The 22408-nt window shown below is 40.7% G+C and overlaps 1 protein-coding gene across 6 annotated transcripts in view; it reads left to right on the plus strand.

Moving 5' to 3' along the window:
• The window catches only part of nsd1b (nuclear receptor binding SET domain protein 1b), a 32512-nt gene extending 12265 nt beyond the window's left edge, over window positions 1-20247 (plus strand). For all 6 annotated transcript variants that reach the window (XM_044221665.1, XM_044221667.1, XM_044221663.1 and 3 more), the window contains 19 exons: window positions 1004-1116; window positions 1277-1532; window positions 2573-2673; window positions 4313-4355; window positions 4707-4966; window positions 5546-5683; window positions 8454-8577; window positions 9707-9907; window positions 10002-10181; window positions 11351-11507; window positions 12483-12688; window positions 12868-12980; window positions 13528-13674; window positions 14856-14978; window positions 15124-15240; window positions 16070-16211; window positions 16514-16620; window positions 16848-17049; window positions 17567-20247. In XM_044221665.1, coding sequence (XP_044077600.1) covers window positions 1004-1116; window positions 1277-1532; window positions 2573-2673; window positions 4313-4355; window positions 4707-4966; window positions 5546-5683; window positions 8454-8577; window positions 9707-9907; window positions 10002-10181; window positions 11351-11507; window positions 12483-12688; window positions 12868-12980; window positions 13528-13674; window positions 14856-14978; window positions 15124-15240; window positions 16070-16211; window positions 16514-16620; window positions 16848-17049; window positions 17567-18255 — 3419 coding nt within the window. In that variant the 3' untranslated portion in view covers window positions 18256-20247. The remainder of the gene's footprint in view (window positions 1-1003; window positions 1117-1276; window positions 1533-2572; window positions 2674-4312; window positions 4356-4706; window positions 4967-5545; window positions 5684-8453; window positions 8578-9706; window positions 9908-10001; window positions 10182-11350; window positions 11508-12482; window positions 12689-12867; window positions 12981-13527; window positions 13675-14855; window positions 14979-15123; window positions 15241-16069; window positions 16212-16513; window positions 16621-16847; window positions 17050-17566) is intronic.
• The last annotated feature ends 2161 nt before the right edge of the window (window positions 20248-22408 follow it).

The raw sequence follows: 22408 nt of genomic DNA on the forward strand, positions 1-22408 counted from the left end.
GATATTTGACCGCTCTGTTCATAGCGCTAAAGGTGTGGACATAGGTCTGGCTATGCGAGACTACTCTGTTCAGGACTACTCTTCAAGTTTTTGGAGGTTGTTCAGTATGTCTCACAGAAAGTGCTTTTTCAGTTGTGAAGGAAAGTTAGTTAGTTTCTTGATGAACAGATGGCTTTACTTGTTGCTAAAGTAACTGCTAACTGCTGCTAACTGTAGCTACCGTTAGCTCTGCAGCTCCGTTAGCCATGCAGCTAGCGCTATTAGCTAGCTGACTCTGCCCAGACTGGTAGCTTGGAGCCCAGGCCTGAAAACCTCAGCGGTCCAAAGCTTCTGTGCTAGCGGTGTGAACACCAATACTCACTCGAGGCTCCAAGCTCCCAAAAGCTAAAAGGACCACTAGATGCATGGCTAACTGAGCTAACTAGCTTAAGGCAGCTAAAATAACAGTAGTTAGCGGTTACTTTAAAGCTACCTGTCCATCGGGAAACTCCGTAAATCACAGATAGTTGAGGGAAAACCAGAAAATATAATAAAAAATATGATCCAATTTCACCAAAATCAGTGAATAAAGTTATAAAAGTTGTGTTTTTGTATAGTAAGCAGTGAGACCCGGCCCCCAGAAAAACTCTAAAATTTTTCCAACCTAATTCTTGTCTCATTTGTGGTCTGATAAACAGTTAATTCATCCAATTCAGTGCCCCATATCACCCCATATATTTTCCAAGCTAAGTTACTTTAGTTGTCATATGCCGTCCAGCTCACCAGCAAGACAGTGAGGTGGTGTGGGCTCACAGCACTGGGTGTATAAAGAGAACTGGTTACAGTGGCTCGGGCAGGCTTCTGGGAAGTTGGCCAATCAGAAGAAAGTGGGCTTTTTTTGGGGAGGGGGTTCACTTGCGATAATACAAAGTCACTGACAAAGGGCTGTGTAGTTCAGAATAATAAGTATATAAACAACAGGAATTTAAAAAAGCTAGTGTATTTTCTTATATATCTTTTTCAGCACATAAACGAATTAGAAAACCAAGCAAGAGGCTGATTGAATGGACTGAAGAGTATGATCAGATTTTCTCCACGAGGAAGAAAACCAAAAAGCCTCTCCAGTTGATTGGAAAGGTAAAAATCATGCAAAGTAAGATCTGTTGTAAATTTATAATTATATGTTGTTATATATGCATAATACTATGGCATTAAGCATTCAGCATCACTTTTTGCAGCTACACATGAAGCTTGTATCACTGATTGACAATTAAATTACATCATTTGTTTTTCTCAGGCCACTCAGCCCATTACCTCCATGTCTGAACCCCCGGGATCGGACAAAGACGCACATGACCACCCACCCTTGAACTTACTTCCTGAAATACAGACACCACCGCCTGAGGAAGTTGCTGCAACAACGCCCTCTGAACTACAAATTCCCAACACTGAAAACACATCTCCCCAAGATGCACCGGTGCTTTCAATCGACACACTAACCCCTCCTCCTGAAGCTGACCCTTCACTGTCAGAAGTCCTCGTCAAAGACACCCGTAAGGCAGTGTTTGTGTGTCTATCTTTTCAACTTAACTGCATTAAAATATACAAAGACTCAATAGTCTTAGGGACTAGTCTTGGGATTTGCTCCCATTCAGCCACAAGAACATTAATAAGGTTGGCAACTGATGTTGGGCAATAAGGCCTTGCTTGTTGTCGGCGTTCCAGTTCATCCCAAAGGTGTTGGATGGGGATGAGGTCGTGGCTCTGTGCAGGCTAGTAAAGTTCACACAAGTCCACACCAAACTGGGAAAACCATTTTTTATGCACTGGGAAACTGTCATGTTGAAACAAGAAATGACCATCTCCGAACTGTTGCCACAAAGTTGGAAGCGCACAGTTGTTAAAAATCTCTGGAGCTGGAGCATTAAGATTTCCCTTTATTTGAACTGAGGGGCACAAACCAAGAAAAACACCCCAGACCAAAAGTAGACACAATTATGGGGTGCCCAGAGACTTACAGTGATGGAAGAAGTATTCAGATCCTTTACTTAAATAAAAGTACCAATACAATAATGTAGAAAAACTCCATTACAAGTAAAAGTCCTGCATTTTAAATCCTACTTAAGTAAAACTATTATCAGCTAAATTTACTTAAAGTATTAAACATTTTTGTTCTGCAGAAAAATGTCCTCTGTGACTGATATATTATCATATCATTATTAATTGTTAATACTGATGCATCAGTGTGCAAGCAGCATTTTACAGTTGTAGCTGTTTGATGTGGAGATAGTTTTAAATACTTTATATACAGGATACAGTCCAGTACCATAGTCCAGTGGTTCCCAGCCTACGGGTTGGGCCCCTGCAATGTTTTCATTTTTTGGACTCTAACCTTTGCTGTTTTTGTGAAATATTGGATAATTTTACCTCTTTGGGTCTTAAACTGTTATTTAAGTGATATTTAGTGATTAATTTTTAGGTGGAACTGCTAACAAGTCATAGACATCTGCCCCGAAGACACAGTTTTTTTGTAAGGGGTCACAAGCCAAAAAGAATGCATTGAGTCTTTTTTTATGTGACATTCAATTCATAGGAAACGCTCCTGTGCTGGGGAAGAAGCGGAAGAGGAAACCCACTCAGAAGATCCTGGAGTACTGTCTGGAGGCAGAGGCCTCAGCTGGCCCCAAGAAGAAGGTACAACATGTTCTGTTGTGTGTACATTTACTCATCTGTGGTGTATCATTATTTTGGCCGCCAACCATTGAGTCTGGTTCTGTCCAAGGTTTCTGCCTCTTAAAGGAAGTTTTTTCTTGCCACTGTCGTTAAATGCTTGCTCATGGTGGGATTTGTTGGGTCTCTGTAAATAATATTATAAAGAGTGCGGTCTAGACCTGCTCTATAGGAAAAGTGCAATGAGATAACTTCTGTTATGAATTGCCGCTATATAAATAAAAATAAATAAATTGAATTATCTGGTACATCTGTGTGAGTGTGATGTGTGAGTAATCATACTCTCAGGTACCAGTTTAATAGATATGCAGTCCAATACACAAGCTCTACAATAAATAAATCTTTGTTAAGCTCATAATGTTCTGTTTTTATCAAGGCTGTGTGTTTTATTGGATTATGTTGAGAGTTGTGTATAATATTAAGATCTCAATATCTCTTTAATACAGTCCAATGAAACAGCAACACTAACTGCAGCCTCCAAAATGACCATATAGTTTAATCCCACAGTATCAACAATAACTCAACATTTTAAGCTTTACAAAGACAGTATTAATTTAAGGGCGAGTGCACCCACATACCATTAACAGCTTCTTAACATTGGCTGTCGGTGGCACTGGGATGTGGTGTATTTAATTACTGACAGTAATGTGGTGTATTTAATTGTCTGTAAGCTGTGCTATATGTTAAAAATACATTAATCACAAAGCTATATAAGCTACATTTTTATAGTGCTTCTATCCAAAGTGCTTTACAAGGTTTGCCGCTCATTCACCCATTCACGCACACACTCACGATACCGATGGCTGCGAGTTACCATGCAGGGTGCTGGCCAGCCATCGGGATTCAGCGTCATGCCCAAGGAGACTTCAACTTCATGTGGACAGAAGGAGGTGGACGACCCGCTCCACCTCCTGAGCCACAGCCACCCATATTGAAATCAGCAGTGACAGTTCTTATAAGTTTGATGAATATGCACGTCATTACTTGTGGATGTCATTCTGCCTATAAGCGAGTTCCAAACAACATATGCACCATGGACAAAAATAAAAGTGAATATATGAAAACTGAAAACAGAACTTCAGCAAAATGGCATTTCAGTAAAAAGAGGTTGATATATTAGACTGCAGGTAAAAATCATTTACTTTGACACTGGAAAATTATTAAATTATAGCTATCTGAGTGGTGGCAGCCTTATGTTCAATGCTTTTGGGAAACACTTCTGAAGCTTAAGAAGTTTCGTAAGATTTTGGGAAATGGGGTTTCAGGTCTGTATGAATCTAACTAATTGATGATTTACCAAAAAAATAAATAATGGCGTTCGGTCTGCAGCAACATGCAAACAACATGCAAACCGAGTACAAGACAGAGAATAGCATGATGGACAGATGTAATAGATCGACCCAATCCTGGCCTACACAGACCCTCAGTGAAGAGGATGTAATGTTGAGGAACGATGCTATTCAGGATCAGTGAAGATGACAAAACAAGGAAACCTTTCAGGGGTTTATTTACCACAATATCATAAATTGGGAAGTTTCAGAATGATGTTTTTATGCTGTCAGTTTGACAGGAATAGTTTGTGATACTGTTTCTCTTGTCACAGGTCAAAACACTGAAGAACAATTCAAATCCTGCTCCTCAATCAGGTCAGTGAATCATCTTACAACAGTGTATATTATACTATAGTTCAATGCATAATAATCATTTTTTCTTTGTGTACATTTGTAAACTTGAAAAGTGATTTCCCTTGTTTCCAGAATTTTGGAAATTGAAATATTTTTTAAATAAAGCAAACTGAAGTCATATGTCCCGACTTTAGAAAATAAAATACAAGGCCAGTTGAAGAAAAATTATTGCGCTTCTCATAAGAAAAATCTGATTTAAAATGACACTGAATCTAAATTAGAATTAATTAGTTTTAGATGGACATTTTCTTGCTGTGTTGTGACTTGATGAATCTCATAAACCTCCTTCAAACACGTGTTTCTTACACCCAGATTCTGGGCCACCATCTTTAAAATCAAAGAGTAAGCAGCTCAGAGCATCCAGCTCCACACCGACAACCACAGAGATTTCCACCTGTACGCCCACGCCCTCCGTTCAGACGGATCCCCCTCCCAGCACTCCTGCACCCTCCTCTCCATCGCCGGCCCCACCCGAACCCGCCCAGGTGGAGACTTCATCAGCAGACGTCGAGGCTCCTCAAACAGAGGACAATAAGGCTCAAGAAGTCAAAAAGGACACAGCAGAGTCAGAGGTCAGCCATCTTTATTGTTCTTCTCCAGTTCAGACTGTTAGTTACATTTAAGTAATCGAGTGAATGATTTACTGTAAATGTGTGTGTGGTTATTTTTCAACTGGCAGTTCTTTTACTTTGTTAATTTGGTATCAGAACCCGTATTTATCAGCCATCTCAGAGTAGGAAATCAGTCTTTAACTGACGCAAATTTAGCCCTACTTTTAGGCCTAGAAGTAAACGCATTTATCAATTTTCTTAACTTAGGAAATTAATCCTATATCGGCCAATATTTAGGAGCTACAGTGGTGTTCTAACCTGTTAGGAGTCACCAGGAGATGGTGTTCAAGCAGAGATGAAGCGCACATTCTGTGGCAACATGATGTTTTAATTGTTCAAACAAAATAAAGATAAAGATCATCATAATTTCTACTTTGCGGCTGTGAGTGTCGTAAAAAAATGTGTAGGAAGTTTCTTAAAAAACTCTCTACTCTGATGTTGGAGTGTTTTTAGTTCAAGGTTTACTTTCAGTGCAGTTCCTTGGACTGATTCTGAGACTCTTTATTTATTGCTATACGAATCTTTCCTTTGTCTCTTAAGGGTGACCCGTCCAGCTTGGATCACAGCTTCTCCTCCATGAAGGATGACTTGTCGCTGTGTGACGACCCACTTTTACCCTCGAGGAAGATCATCGGGGACAGAGGAGGCCCTGCCTCCATGAAGGAGAACATATGTCAGGTGAGCTTCCCCAAGGCCCATTACTGATTGTTAAGCCCTGTTTATGGCTGGCCGAGACACTACATGAACAAGCCCCATCTTCTCCACGTCCCAAGCAGCCACAGAGACAAAGTGCTGAATATGACGGTTTAATTTATTTACAATTTGAGATGAGAAAAAATACATGGAGCTCGATTTAACTTCAGGGTGGACAAATGCCAACAAAACAAACCAAAACAAATTTAACAAATATAACCTGAGGAAATCAAAGAAACCAAATTACAATAACTAGCCTCCCTAACTCCCTAACTAAGATAAGCAGGAGAAAACAACGTTAACGAAAATGGGACAGCCCACCCCCAATACCTCCAGAAGAACAAAAGCCATCAGCATGGCAAAGGCTACATGTGATCCAAGTGAGGATACAAGTGTGGCCGATTGGGAGAAGAGGGAGATGATTGCTGCCACGCTGTAACGCCATCTTGGCTCCTTATATAGCGTCACACACCCACACCTGTCGCACGCCATGCATACTTCACCTCTGCAGCAAAATACAGCCACGGTCGTAACACTGATGGCGAAAGGTCTTTAGAGCTGCATCTCCACTTTCAGAAGCTTCCAGAGAAAAGTTCTCACTTTCCTCTGAGCCTTATTTTCTGGAGGACATTTCAGGATGTATTTTAGCAGTGATGGAGTTTATCTTTAGGAGACTGAACTGCTGGTGACACTGTGGGTTTGTTAATTAATTCAGTCCTCATGAGAACCTTTGAAACAGCCTATATGTTGTTTGTTTGTACAGCTGCAGTGTTGCAGGCTGTCTTCTGTGTTAAGTGCTGAGCACGTAATTAATACATAGTCAGTTATTTTGTGATGTTGCTGTGTATTGGATTTCTGTGCAAAGAGTGTGCTGTAATTAGATTATTTGTCATTTAAACAAGATGGTTTTCACATTGTAACTAGATATTTTTCATGTTATAATGACAGATTTTTCTCATTGTCACTACATACCAAATTATTCCGTCTTAGCAAGAACTTTCTTGTTATAACAATATATCACTTTATCTTGTTATATTACAGAACTTTCTCGTTATTACACAGAATCAGTTGATCTCGTTGAAACAAGAACTTTTTCTCGTAAAACATGATAAGTTGGTATTTTGTCATAACAAGAAAAAGATACAGTCACTGCCTAAAGAGAAATTGTAGCCCAGAGAAATCATATAACGATTGATGTAGACATGCGGCTGTATTATGTCAGGGGTAATTATGGGTAATTATTGTGTGTGAATTTGGTGTCAGATTAGATCAGTGATCGGTACTGATCCGTACAGTGTTGACTACTGGACCGCAGATATGATGTGACATCTCCCACCGGCGCCACCGCCTGGAGCGGAGACCGAAGTCTAGTTTTACATATAGTTTTTAATGTGACTGTCTGTACGTGTCAGCCCTGTGACAGACTGGTGACCTGTTCAGGTATACTCCACCGGTCACCCATTGTGAGCTGGTCTCCAGTCACCCGCACAGGATAAGCATGAGGATAAGCTGGATCTTTTTCTCATTTTAACATTTCTTGTTATGACAACGTGCCACACTGGGGGAATATTTGTTAAATATAAGTTAAACCTGTCACAACCTTCCCTTGTGTCGCCTCTTTCCATCTCTGCTGCTAGTGTCTCCTTGTCTAGCAGGTTTCCATTTAAAATGACTGACATCCTGCTGCTCCCTGCCATTGTAGCTGCATGTCTGAACGTATCATACCACTTTCTGCAGAGTGTAGTAGAGTGTACTTTGGGAAATTACTGTTTAAGTTCCAATAGCCCTGCGAAAGGAATATACAGTTTGTACTTATACATATATACGTATAAATCTAACATTTCTAACTTAACTAAACACACAGAAATCTATCCTCTCCATCTGAATATCTAAACAATACTAGTACACTTGTTTTATTTTCTCTTTTCTCAATATAATTATAATAATTATAAATCAATAAGTCAAACTGGGTTCTCGCACAATTACCCCACTTGTAAGGTTTGTAGTAAAGGGAGGAAAGCTGGGAGATGAAAAGTCAGAGAACAGCTTAATTGTGGAAAACATGTTTCAACAGCCTTCAGCAGGGCCATCAGCCTCGGCTGAACACCAGTCATGGATTGATTGAAGTTCTATTGATCATTAATATAAAAGTGGCCCCTCTAGCCAGAGATGCCCCAGATACACAAATCATCAAAAGGATAAAAACACAATAAAGCCCAAAGGCTTATTTCCGTTGTGGTCCTTTTTGGAGAGGAGCATCATGAAAAGGTAGCAGCTTCTAAACATACATCATTTCAATCACAATACAGTGTACAACAATATTAATCCATAAACATGCCAGTATACAGTTTCAATAAAACACTGTACTGGTCCCAAATTCCACAATTAAAAAAATAAAATAAATACCTGGAACATCATCCGAATAAATATTTCATCACAAATCTTCCAATCACAATATTCACTATATAACAAGATTATTTAAATTAAATAAAAATGTAATTAATCCATAACATTATTCATAACAATAATTCTGATTAATTTGGTGGATGTTTGGTTCCAGAGTGGCTTACGGCACCCTAAGTACATATTGTAATAGTTTGTGGATCCCAAGTAAAAATCCAGCGATAATAACGTGTTTTACCCATCAGACTGCACAGGAAATGGAAACCCAGCACACAGGACCACTTTCAAGAGCTACTTTGAATCGCTCTTATTATATTGTGCCTTTTAAGGTAGGTTGTGTTTTTTGTCCCAGGTGTGTGAGAAGACGGGGGAGCTGCTGCTCTGTGAGGGTCAGTGCTGTGGAGCCTTCCACCTGCCCTGCATCTCTCTGGCCGAGGCCCCTAAAGGGAAGTTTGTCTGTCCGGAGTGCAAATCAGGTACGTCTGTGTTTAAGCTTTCCAGGTTTGCAGTGTAAAAGTAATGCAACCAAATTAATTAAATAGATACATTAAGCATATTAATGCCGAGTGTTAATGGGGCCAAAGGTCTGTGTAACTCTTATCATTCAAATTTCTATTTTAACACTCACTACAAAGAAACAACCAAAAAAATCTTGTACACTGTACAAATCTTATCACTTTTACTCACTTTATTTACGATGTTTTGGTCCCCCGACATTTATCAGGCAAAATTCATACAGGCAAACACAACCAGTTAGTAAACAAGGTGAAGGGATCGACAGTGTGCGGGATTTCTTTGGTTCTTTCCCCGTTTTCCTTTTTAAAAATTGAACAATTGAAAATTTGAAAAATGAAATCAGATTTCTTAAATTGTGTTTTTTGTTTGCAAGGTTAATGTAAAATGAAGATTTTTTTACATTTTATTTGACAATTTTCCACCTTTGAATTGTTGGATTGACAAACTGGAAAAGTTTTCATTTCTTCTCATGCCTTCGGTTGGGTAGAAAATGAAAAGTTAAAAAATAGACAAAAGTTTTATATTTTTCTAACAAACAAAGGATACATTTATATAATTTTCAATTATTCTTAAAATGGAAAATTACCTGAGAAGCACACCTACATCATTTTAGCACTGGATTGAAGTCTTTTCCGACATAGCAAGTTATGAACGAGTCGTGTTCAGACTCTCAGGATTCAAGACCTGTTCTTGAAAACATGGAGCCCGTTCTTGGACTGCATTAACAATAGATAGTGACTATAAACTTCTTGTGTCATGCTCAACACATATACTCACTGTACCTGTCTGATGAAACACACTGTTAATGTATTCACATTGTTATTCTTATTTAAGCCTACTACTGTAGGTATTGACTACATAACATTTTTTATGTATTTCATTTTGATTGTATTGTTTGTATTATAATTTTATTTATGGAGATATAGGGGTTTGTAGGTTAGGCTGGGGGTTAATGGGTGTTCAGATGTTTAAAATATTGGATTTCTATTCTGGATCTTTTATATATAAAAATATATCTGATATCTGATAGACATTAACATGCACCATTAAAGGTACAAAAGGTGATGATTTATTTTTTTTTCCTCTCAGGCATCCACACCTGCTTTGTATGTAAGAAGCGCAGTGAGGATGTGCGGCGCTGTATGATTCCTGTGTGTGGGAAGTTTTACCACGGGGAGTGTATCGCCAACTTCGCCCCGACCGCACCTGTAAACCGAGGCTTCCGCTGCTCGATCCACGTCTGTCTCACCTGCTTCATCACCAATCCCAACAGCTCATCCATCTCTAAAGGTAAACCAGAGGACACTCAGGTGTAATTACCTGGGTTGTTTTGTGCACCTTCCATACTCTGACTGTGCATTTGTTCTCTTGTGTTTGTCTGTAGGTCGTCTGGTACGGTGTGTGCGCTGCCCGGTAGCCTATCATGCTACAGACCTCTGCATGGCAGCAGGCTGCGTTGTCCTGTCCAACAACAGCATCATCTGTCCCAACCACTTCACCCCCCGCCGCGGCGTCAAGAACCACGAACACGTCAACGTCAGCTGGTGCTTCGTCTGCACTGAAGGTACGGCTTTAGGAACACGTGGAGTAATTTCAGCCCGACCTGATTCATTGAAGATGAGAGGATTGATAGCAGTCTCATGTCTGTACAGTAAATATGAAGCTTCCGCCAGCAGCCGGCTAACTTAGCTTAGCAGTAACAGGAACCAGTTGCCTGACAACCAGCGGAGACTCCAGGAATTTACTGGACAGACCAAGAAATATTTCGGCACAGATTTTAGACAGATTTTTATTACCATGGGACCTGTTTATAGTCTTTACACTAAGCTAAGTTAGCCCGATGATGGCTGTAGCTTCATATATATCATACAGTCATGAGGGTGGTATCAACCACCTCATCTAACTCTTGGTAAGGAAGCAAATAAGCGTATTTCCCAAAATGTCACACCTGTCCTTTAATGTCAAATATCTCTCTGTCGGTAAACTGTTCACAACTCTTTTTGGTCTCTCCATCGTGATTCTTCGAAGAGCAACTTAACAGCTGTTTTAGCTTGAACCTTCACAAAAAATGCTTTCAAACCCAGACACACACTTTCAAACCCCCTGGATTTTCTCTTGAGGTAACAATGAACAAAGTTCTTGCGCACCATAAAGTCTGACTGTGAAAGGACCAAACAATCCTGCACACTCTCCATATGAATTTTTATTTAAAAACTTGTAAATAAAGTGAGTACAAGTGATTAACGTGTACACAGTTGTGTCATGTGTGGAAAAAGACAAATAAATTAAGATGGGATAAAGGATAAATTGATAGTGAAATAAAGTGATTGTACATATATTTTACAAGCTCAAAAAAGTGGATTTAGTGTCAAGTTACTCCTTAAAGTTACAGTAATTGATTTTTCTGGCCACAAGTGGGCAAAAGAATTGGATATTTAGCTGCTAGATGTTATATAGCATATAAAGTGTAATATGTTTCACTTTCTTGACCAGCTTGTCGCTAACTTTGTCTGTCTGCTGTTTGGTGCTTGGCACTAGTTACCTAAGCAAACAGTAAATGCGCCGTAAAACCAAAACAGTGAGCTAAAAGAGGGTAAAATGCTCCGTACAGATATTACAGAAAATTGTGGTAACCTTAATGTATTGCTCATGAAACAGTAGCTAGCCAACCTTCACATGCACACACTAAAAATCAACAGTTAAAACAATGCTGTTCCTCCTCCTGTGCTCCAGGGGGCAGTCTGCTGTGCTGTGAGTCCTGTCCTGCTGCGTTCCACCGGGAGTGTCTGAACATGGAAATGCCTAAAGGCAGCTGGTACTGCAACGACTGCAAGGCTGGGAAGAAACCTCGCTTCAAGGACATCCTCTGGGTGAAGGTTGGGCGGTACAGGTCAGTGGCGAGCTGGACGCACTGTTCCTCTCTAATCTACAGCAGCGTATTGCTGCCACCATGACTTAAAATATTTGCTCAGTTTCTTGCTGTAACAATATTTTTTTCATTTTAACACAATTCTTTTCACATTATAATATCTTATTATGGTTTTGTGTGAAATATCTCAACAACTATTAAATAGATTGTCATGGAATTTAGTACAAACATTCATGTTCCCCACTGGATAATTGTAATAACTTTGGTGATCCTCTGATTTTTCATCTAGCACCATCATCAGGTCAAAATGGGAATTTGTCAAATACTTTGGTTTAAGATAATACCTGTAAAACTAAAGATATTTCCATCAGCATCTACTATACTTTGGGTTCAGTGCAAATTGTCAGATGTTAGCATACCAAACTAAGATGGTGAAAGTGGTAAACATACTTGCTAAACATCAGCATGTTAGCATTGGGAGTTTGTTAGCATGGTGACGTTAGCATTTAGCGCAAAGCACTGCAGTGTCTATGTGCAACTTCACAGAGCTGATGATGATGACAGAGATGTTAAAGATATATTTTTGTCGTTATTTCTACACACCAAATTATTCGATTTTAACAAGACACTCTTCTTGTTACAACAACAAACTACTTTAACTCATAGCAAAAGTCTTCCTCATTACTACGCAAAACCTCTGCATCACTTTTACTCTGCGTAGCTTTTTAAGAATACTGCAACATATGTGCCAACAAAATCAAACTTTACCTATATGCTACAGATGGATTATGTGGCTTAAAGAGATACTTAGATCTCTGAAACAGTTCTGTCACTTCCAAAAAATTAAGACTTTCCAAGATTTTCCAAACCTTCAACACAGAGACAAATCTGGCAGACACAGATGGATTATCACTCCTGTACAATAAGCACTTTTTATTAAATTGTTAATCTACCATTGTTGTACAGTTGTTTTCCGTTTGTGTTTTATCCTTAAAGGTGGTGGCCAGCAGAGGTCAGCCATCCCAAAACGATCCCAGAGAACATCCAGCGGATGAGGCACGATGTCGGGGAGTTTCCTGTTCACTTCTTTGGCTCCAACGACTACCTGTGGACCTACCAGGCCAGGGTCTTCCCTTATATGGATGTGGACGCCAACAGCAAAGAAAAGATGGGGAAAGGCGTTGATGCCACCTACAAGAAAGGTATCCAGTGTGTTCAGCAAAACAGCTTCTTCAAAACATCCTGAGAGTGAAAGCCATTAATTGAATTTTGTCTTTTATTGTATGCATGTGTTTCGTTATGTTGTTGGTTGTGTCTTTTGAACAGTTTGAACCTGTTATGATGACTTGATATTACCGATCTTATTGATCTCCCTCCTCAGCTTTGGAGGAGGCGGCTGTGCGATTTCGTGAGCTGCAGGCAGAGAAGGAGCTTCGGCAGCTTCAAGAGGACAGGAAGAACGACAGGAAGCCTCCTCCATACAAACATATTAAGGTCAGGGAACCCCCCTGCAGTGGCTCTACCCCCAAATTTGAGAACCACTGCGTTAGAGCAAACACACTAATTTAATCCATTCCTCATACTTTGGCTGTTGTGTTTTTGGTTCTGGAAAAAGGAGCAGAGTGGCGATTATAACACGTGCTGTGGAAAATGTACATTTATACTAAATTTACCAAGACAACAGGTAAACATGGAGGAAGTTTTGAGTTTGCATTAAGTGGGGAAATTTGGAATAAAGGCCTGTCTCTAAAATAAGCCGTGTCACTATTTATGGTGAGAATTTATGGTTATGTTACTTTATTAATTATTTATTATCCTGGTACTGAACATTAGTATACTTAAAACAAAATTATGAAAGTCATGCTAAATAATAAAAAGCTCTGATAGACTTGAAATATTACTTGATTTTTTTGATAGATTCAAAGCTATTGTTGTGTATTTGTTACACCTCATCATATTCACTGCTTAAATGTGATCAGAAATATAAACATTGTACATATGTGAGCGTTCATGTTTCCTTCCACCTTTCTGACTCATTCAGGTGAATCGACCAATAGGAAAGGTTCAGATCTTTACGGCCGACCTATCAGAGATTCCACGCTGTAACTGTAAGGCGACAGATGAGAGCCCGTGTGGGATGGACTCAGAGTGCATCAACCGCATGCTGCTGTACGAATGCCACCCACAGGTACAGTTTTGTTAAGCTTTTCGCAAGAAAATTAAAAAAGTGACATCAATATACGTTATATACCCCCGCGTCCCCGTATCTGCCCCTACCCAGTGTCAGTTCCCTTCTTATCAAACCCACGCCCCCACCCAGCTGGCCAAACAAAGAAAGTTTACCTATACATATATACATATACATACATACATAGCACATTGTGAGCATGAAGGTTCAATCTTCACCCTGGGGAGAGTAGCTTGATAAAACAACCGAAGGCTCACCCAAGCCAAGAGAACCCCCTGCTAAAATCACCACAATATAAAATATATTGTGTTTCACTACAATTAAGGCCTAGTGGCTATAGTGGATGTTTTCTGGAGATATTTGATGGGGCTACCCCAAATCTTATAAAACTTTCAAACTGTTCTACGCAATTAGACCTGAATTCATCCGGGACGGCACAAACTGAGGTGAAGAGTTGAAAATGTTTCAACTTCCGCAAAAAATGTGCACGTATCCCGGGGCTTTGAGTCGACTTCAAAACATGACATTAAGTCATTGAGCAAATTTCATTACAGCTTTAAACCTGCATTAACTGATATTTTGGCCACTTTGGAGCAGCGGAAGCAAACTGTAAACACAACACTGACATATTATCACATATTAAGTTGATATAGGAAACTTGTTCGCAAACAGTTGCTTTTTTACACATAACTATCAGCAGACACAGAGCAACATTAGCAGTCATTTGGCGTCGTGTTTCTGTCCATCTTATGAATGTAAATCCAATATTCACTCTGTTTTGGTCTCCACTAACTCCTGAGTGAAATATCTGGCTCTTTAGCTGCTAAATGCTCCACTATGTTCACCAGCTAAATTGCTAACTTTGACTGTCTGCTGTGGCCAAAAACAATGCTATGAAAGCGGTGAGAGTGAACCAAAACAGTGAAGTTGTGTGCCGTAAAACAAAAACAATGAGCTCAAAGATGCTGAAATGTTCTGTAGAGCTGAGGGGAGTCTGGTGATACTTCTGTGTGGGTTCATCACTACTATGAGTGATACATTACCTTTACAATATGGTCCTAAATTGCTTCTTTTGCTCTTGTAATACAGAACTCAGTGTGTTGTGATACAGCCAGGTGTAAAGTATCCCTGCCGTGATATCTGACTGATATATTTCCTACATTGTAAAAAAAATCTTGCAGGTTTGCCCGGCAGGTGACCGGTGCCTCAACCAGGCGTTTACCAAGCGTCAGTACAGCCAGGTGGAGATCTTCAGGACGCTGTCTCGAGGCTGGGGGCTCCGCTGTGTCCACGACATCAAGAAGGTAACTACGCTGCTTTCGTTAACAGCACTGGTGCTACTGTACCACTGCTACTGGTACTCGTACTTCTACTGTACTTCATGAACCACTGCCATCAGGAGGATCAGTGGGACTAGATCAGGCTAAATAATGAATGTTTTTCTCTCAGGGTCAGTTTGTGAGTGAGTACGTCGGGGAGGTGATTGACGAGGAGGAGTGCAGGTCCAGGATCAGACACGCCCAGGAGAACGACATATGTAACTTCTACATGCTAACTCTGGACAAGGTACAGCTCAGAGCCAGAGTGTGTGCGTGTGCGTGTGCGTTTAAGCTTTCAAGAGCAACTGTATCCCAGTTTCATACTACAGTTTGTACCAATACTAAAAAACTCATGTTGATAGTCACGATCAGTCAGTCATGTTCAAAAATAATTGTGTGTTTGACATGATGTAAAGCAGAAGCAGATGGTCGTCAGGTCTGTGTATTATCCATTCATTGAATTATTTCATTCGATCTGGAAAACAAAAAACGATCATAATTCAGTGTTCTGAGGGCATTAAAATGATGAAGTGCTCTCCTGTTTTCATCTTGTGAAGGGGGTAATAGAGGTCTTTTGGACCCGATCAGAAACGGACCTGTGGAAATCCTACCTGAACCCAACATGCATAAATAGTCAGACCCGACCCTAAAAGACCTGAGGATAATTATCCCAATTACACTGAATATAATTTGGACCTCACTCAGGTCCTGATTTAAACGCATCTACTGGTTGGAGAGTGTTTCATTAAAATTGTTTATTTAGGCGGAGCCCCCGTAGCTTCGGGGTTAAAATGCCAACCATGAATCACAAGGCCCCCAGTTCGAGTCTGGTCGTCTCTCTACTGTTTGTAAATACAGGCACAAAAATGCCCAAAAAATACTTTATTAAATTATTTAGTAGTAGTAGTAGTAGTACTGTGTATATCATACAGATGAGAGTCTGGAGATTTTCAGACTCCGCTGAACACCAAGAAGATGAAGCTTTGTTTCAGACAAGTCGAACTGTCTGATAGAATTTCTCATTGAAGCGTGTGTGTGTGTGTGTGTGTGTGTGTGTGTGTGTGTGTGTGTGTTAGGATCGAATCATCGATGCTGGGCCTAAGGGGAACGAGGCTCGCTTCATGAACCACTGCTGTCAGCCGAACTGTGAGACGCAGAAGTGGACAGTGAGCGGAGACACCCGGGTGGGACTGTTCGCTCTCGTTGACGTCGCTGCAGGTACGGTGCTTCTCTCAGAGCTGAAAATATAAACAACCGGTTTGTTGAATCATCATCTGCTTTAGGAATCCTTGAGCATCCGGGTTTTCAGCATCAGCCACACATGACACACTCAACATGATTATGTGAGATACATGTGAAAACCCTGAAGCATGTTAAATCCACTTTAGTCAACAAGGAGAATTTCCAGTTTAATTTGTGTAAACATGTAAACGAGGGATTCTTATGTGGAGATATTTCATTATTTATTTTTTTGATACATTTATAAATATTAAAAACTGGTTTTGTATGCGTCTGTTCAGGCACAGAACTCACCTTCAACTACAACCTGGAGTGTTTGGGGAACGGGAAGACGGTCTGTAAATGTGGAGCACCAAACTGCAGCGGCTTCCTAGGCGTCAGGCCAAAGGTGAGGGTAGCGACACAAATGAAATACTACTTGGTTTGATATATTGTTAAACACCTGAGGTACAATTCATTGAGGTACAAGTTATTTTGAAGTGCCGAATTCTGTCGATGATTTCTTTGGCCGGTGGTTAAAGGAGAAGGAGAGTGTTGGGGTGAAAGCTTTTCTCAAGAGGTCTTCTCAAAACCACGATAAAAGTGCCATTAAAGCCTCTCTCCTCTCCAAACCAGAACAACCCTCCATCTGACGATAAAGGTCGTAAGCTGAAGAGGAGGGGCCACGGCAAGAGGAAGAACAAGGTGGTGGTTACCAAAGAACGGGAGGACGAGTGTTTCAGCTGCGGAGACGGAGGACAGATGGTTTCCTGTAAGAGACCCGGCTGTCCCAAAGTTTACCACGCTGACTGCCTCAACCTCACCAAAAGGCCTGCAGGTCAGTGGCTCTGCATGAACACAATAAACCACGTTTTTCTTTTGATAAAAACTGTGGTGTTGGACTCAAGCAGTCATTTGTGAGTTTTTCTTGATAAAAGAAGTTTAATAGTAATTTCAGTGGTTCATGCTATGGTTTCGCCAACTTGGGATGTTGAGAGAGATGGGCAAAACACATCCCACCCAACACCTGTGTCTGTTATTTTTAAATCTTATTTTGTTAAATGTAAACACCTGAGAAATGTAGTGGAATTGAAGTATAAAGTCCAAATTTGGGTTGAAGTACAGTACTTGCAAATACTTAGTTGCTTTCCACCACTGGCTTTGATCTGACTGATGGTATTTCAGAAATGAGGACTGTCCATTTAGCTGCGTAGCTAAAATACATTACTAAAGTGTTTTGATAAACTAATATTTAAGTTTACTTTCACAGTTTCAAATTCCATACATGAAAAATCTTTAGTCATAGTCACACTGTTGTACTTTCCTCGATGTTCTTGTCTGTATGTCCATCGTAGGTCGTTGGGAATGTCCGTGGCACCAGTGCGACATATGTGGTAAGGACGCGGCGTCCTTCTGCGAGATGTGCCCCAGTTCCTACTGCAACCAGCACCGCGACGGCCTGCTCTTCATCTCCAAGCTGGACGGCAAGCTGTGCTGCAGTGAACACGACCCCTGTGGGCCTGAACCGCTGGAGCCAGGGGAGATCCGGGAGTACACACCCGAACCCAGAGCCCTGACCTCTGGGCTGGGCATGGCCGTCATCCCCTCTGCTGCTTCTAACACTACCACCAGTCAGAACCGGACCAGCAGGAGGGTCCAGGACATCAGCACCGGCGCTGGCATGTGTGCATCCGAGTCACTTCCTGCCTTTTCCATCCCGGTACCCATCACTATTCCTGTCGCCGCGCCTGCCACCTCACCTCCCCCCAGCAGCTCTGATGCTCCCAGCAGCCCGCACGTGTTTGACCTCCCGCACTACTCGCCCATCTCTTCGTATGAGGAGGAGAGGGATGTCTTAGAGGAGGAGGAGGAGGAGCTGCTGGCGGAAGTGGAGGAGGAGTCAGTGGAAGAGGGTGACGTGGGGAGACAGAAATCAGATCCTCACGAAGAGGATGGAGAGGCGGTGATGGAGGAGGTGGGGCTGGAATACTTGGAGGAGGACGAGGAGGACGAGGACGAGGAGGAGGAGGAAGAGGAGGAGTGACGCACAGTGGATTATTATTTACAGTGGCACAATCAGGCAACAAGCCCTCACAGTCACTACAGTGGGGAAGTAAATGAAGATTAACCAATCACATTTACACAACTAGCCCAGTCTGTCACTGTTTGTATCCAGTGAGCAGCTGGACGTATGGAGGAATTTTTTAGGACAAAACTAAATCAACACATAAATAAATTGTGAAGTTCATGAATATAAAAATAAACATCATAAATACTGTATAGAATCGCATATACATAGATATTATTTATTTAGTTTTGTCCTAGTTATCACGCCGTTTCCCGGACTTCGGTACACACTTGCTGTAGAAAACGGCTCACGACACAGTGACTTTGCACACACTGGCGCTGACTGCACCTTGATATGGCAGATCTAGACAAAGAAAATCATCTGGAACTGCTACGTAGATCTTCAGATTTGTAAACATATTTCACTCCGATATACTTGTTTTCTCACATTTTGACCGGTTTCACCTGCTGGTTTGTTTTGGTATTTCTTTCAGTAGTATTCCAGGTGTCATATATGTCAACAAGCTGACCTGCAGAAGCTTCACGTAAGTTGGAGACAGTTATTGTATCTGCAGCATTACAGAGCCAATGTGTGGGTGTTTCATGCTAGAAAAGACTTCAGCCGGGTCTTCAGCCCCCGTAAATGACTTTGACTTGGACAAACGGTGGCCACGTTTTCATCGCTGCAGTTTGGGCGTGGCTGTGGTTACACAACTACCAGAAAAAACATGAATTTATCCGTAAATAAGCCAGTTTCAGTTCTCTGTCCCCTCTAGCGATCACAACATGATCAATGTTCCAAATGAAACACAACCAGCCCCTAATGAAGGAATTTGTCCTTGTGGTCAGTGGACTTTGGTTACGTTTTTTGAAAATCAGTTCAACGACGTATAATTAGGATTTTACTGGACACAGGAGTCGTTGCTTCCATTTACTCTCCGGTTCTTCTTGACGCCTCATTAGATCATTAGATGGTGCTTCAACAGTTGAGTGCTTCAAGATCAGACCATCTACGAAAATGTGATAGTGCCAGATGATTGGCTGCCTGGCGTAGCCTTACCATGTTACCATGAGTTCACACGACAAGGGACTTGAGAAAACTGTCGCTTTGTGGTTGTTGGTCACGACTGTTGAAATATCGCAGTCTGATGTAATGAAATTTTTTAAAGTAGATACTGATAGTTTGGGACCGAAGCAGCCAGTATCAGGAAGAAATTTTCTCTAAATTTGACCATTTCATGCCAAAAAAAAAAAAAAAAAGGATCAGCGACTGACAAGGATTCTGTGTTTGAATGAGAATATCCCGCATGTCAGGGTGGGAAAGCCACAGAGAAAAGTGTTTATACCATCATGGGACACTAAAGCTATCTCGTAGGTTATTTAGCAGCTCCATAAGGAGACAGGTTGGACTGCAGGTTTCACAGACGTCATCTAACACTGGGCAACACAAAAGTCTTGCCCTCGTGGTCGCTGGTGGTCTGAATGCAGAGATAGCACCAAGTTTGCTCTAGTGTTTATGCTGTGCTCTGTAGTCATTATTTATATACTGTTCTGTGACGCACAAATTATGACGAGGGAGAGTCGGGGGTGCTAGCCCCTCGTTCCCTCCTCATCTTGACTCTCCGTCGAGGGGAAACAAAAGTCTTCGATGCGAGACGCTTGAATCGGCGGACTCCTGCCATGATGCTTGCACTTCAGTATGTGTTCTTGCCACATGTGTTTCGCTCTGTCTTCAAGCTTAATATTGTCTGTGTGTTATCTGCCAATGCCTTAGAGTGTATTTCTTTGGAGATATTTTTAAGGAATGGTTTGGCGCCTGTGAGAGCCAAGTGTCCCTACTAATGCCTTTTTACAGTTGCCCAACAAGCAATGTTTCATTCCAGTGTAATTATGACCTGTTAGATCTCAACCATTGACCTGTTACAACAACTGCTATATAAATATATAGGAAAAAGAAGTTATGAAATAAGCTTTGTACTGGCATCGTTCTTTTTTCATTTATAGTACCAACATGAAGCTACATAGAAAATGTAGATCTGTGAGTTGCTAAAAATTAAAGCCACTATGTCTATAATCTTTTTTTGATTATAGCATCTTTAAATTATTTTAGACATTTTCAAATCCTACTCATACGTGGCTTTAAATTCATTTAATTAAATGAAATCACATGAGTTAACATTCTAGGAAGATCTAGTGAGCACAAATGCAGTTATTTAACCACCCAAGTGCTTTAAAATGTATTAAAAATGGAAAAAAAGAAAGAAAGAAAACAGCAGCTCCCACAAGCCTTTGTCAGAATGCCAAATGCTAATTAGCCTCACTGGATAAGTTGTTGCTGAATGCTGACAAAATAATTTTTGGTTTATCTTGGTTAAAATGACGTGGTGCTCACATTTTAATGTCCACAGTAGTAAATGCCCTTTTAGTTCAGAATATGGACAGAAAAACCCAGAAAGTTTTAGCTTTTCAGAAAGCCAAATGCTGGATAAATTGTTGAAACTATGTTGTTTCTTTAATCATTTACAACATGCTACAAAAGTCAGGACAGCATTTTATTAGCCAACACTGTAGCCCCAGTTATGTGGGTCAAAACGCAGCATGGAACAGCCTGTCTCTGAGTTACTGACCTCTCCAATGTCTGCTATCTTCTATACACGTTTTGTACAAACAGCAGAATGACGTGAGGAAAACACACCATCCACACTGAGAGAAATCTGATACAAAGGGAATTTAGGCCTTGTGAGAAAGCTAAATATCTAGAAAAATGATCTTCACGGTGGTTTAAGGCAGGAGCCTTAAATCACTGTGAAGAAAAGTAGACACTAATGCATGTGGATGAGCACTCAGTAAGCACCATGAGAGGCTGTGGTTTTAATGGCCAGTGCTGCAACTCCTGATTATCTTCTTCTGTTACCTATCAGTTGCTTTTTGGATAAATTATTTATTCTACATATCAAAGTGAACGCCAAGTGCCCATCACAAGTTACGAAAGCCCAAAGGTTTGTCTTGAAATCACAAATCTTAAACTGACAACAAACAAAACAAACTTTGTCATATGAGAATAGTAAATCTATAATAGTGTTGTAGCTGTACTTTGCCTAAACTGTCTTTCTGTAGATGAGGCAAGTTCTTAAAGGCCCTGCACACACCTGGAAAAATTAAGCCTCTGCTCAGGTTGAAGGTGGGCGGAGCCACCATCTTGATGAACTGATGGCTGCGCTCCATTTGCCGCTTGTTGCGCAGTAGAGAGGGCGGGAAAACCCGTTTAGAGGGAGTGAAGGTGGCGGGGGGCAGCAGGTATGACCTTAATCTTAATGTTTTTCACACTAATTAAGAAATGTTTATTTAGGAGTTATTTCTGTAAATTGACAACTTGCAACAGCTGCTTCGATCTCATCCACGAAATTTGTCAGTACTTCCCAGCTGTATATAACAATACATTCTAGTAATATAATTAATCAATTAAATTGACCGTAACCCTGAAAGATTAACACATTTTTTTAAAAAAAGAACGTAAATGGATTAATTAAGGATTTTGCTAAGATTGACACTTGCCCATTATGAGACGATGAGCTTCCTAGCTGCTGTAGCTAGCAGTAGTGACAGAGCTTGTTACAGGTCTGATGATGCTGACTGAAACTCAAAAACAAAAAAAGGAGCCTCCTGTGTGCATCATCCACTGTCGAAACAATCCCACTTTGAGTTTATACGTGTTTAACGTCTCCTGACAGCCCGCAAACACATGCAAAAAAAAATATAAGACTTTTTAATACCTTCTAAGGCCTTGTTTTGAGTAATCTGAATTCTGGGCATTTTAAAGACTTTAAGACCTGCAGATACCCTGTAATATCACTTTGTTTCTTTATTTTCCAGTGGCATAGCTCATCAGTGCTTTTGGCAAATGATAATCAATTCTAACATGTCAGAGTGTCCCTGAAAAGCACCACCAAGGACAGTTTTGAAAATGCTCACAACCTGGAAGGAAGCCCGAAAAACAGGTGTTATTTTGAACATGGTTTGCAATATAAAGTACAGGTGATGGGCTAAACCACAGTATGGAGGATTCAACTGTGAAACACAGGTGACTTTTTCCTCTTGTGTTCACTCTTGAGTGTGAAGTCTATTTGTTT

Source organism: Siniperca chuatsi, linkage group LG14 (assembly GCF_020085105.1).
Source record: "Siniperca chuatsi isolate FFG_IHB_CAS linkage group LG14, ASM2008510v1, whole genome shotgun sequence".
NCBI lineage: Eukaryota > Metazoa > Chordata > Actinopteri > Centrarchiformes > Sinipercidae > Siniperca > Siniperca chuatsi.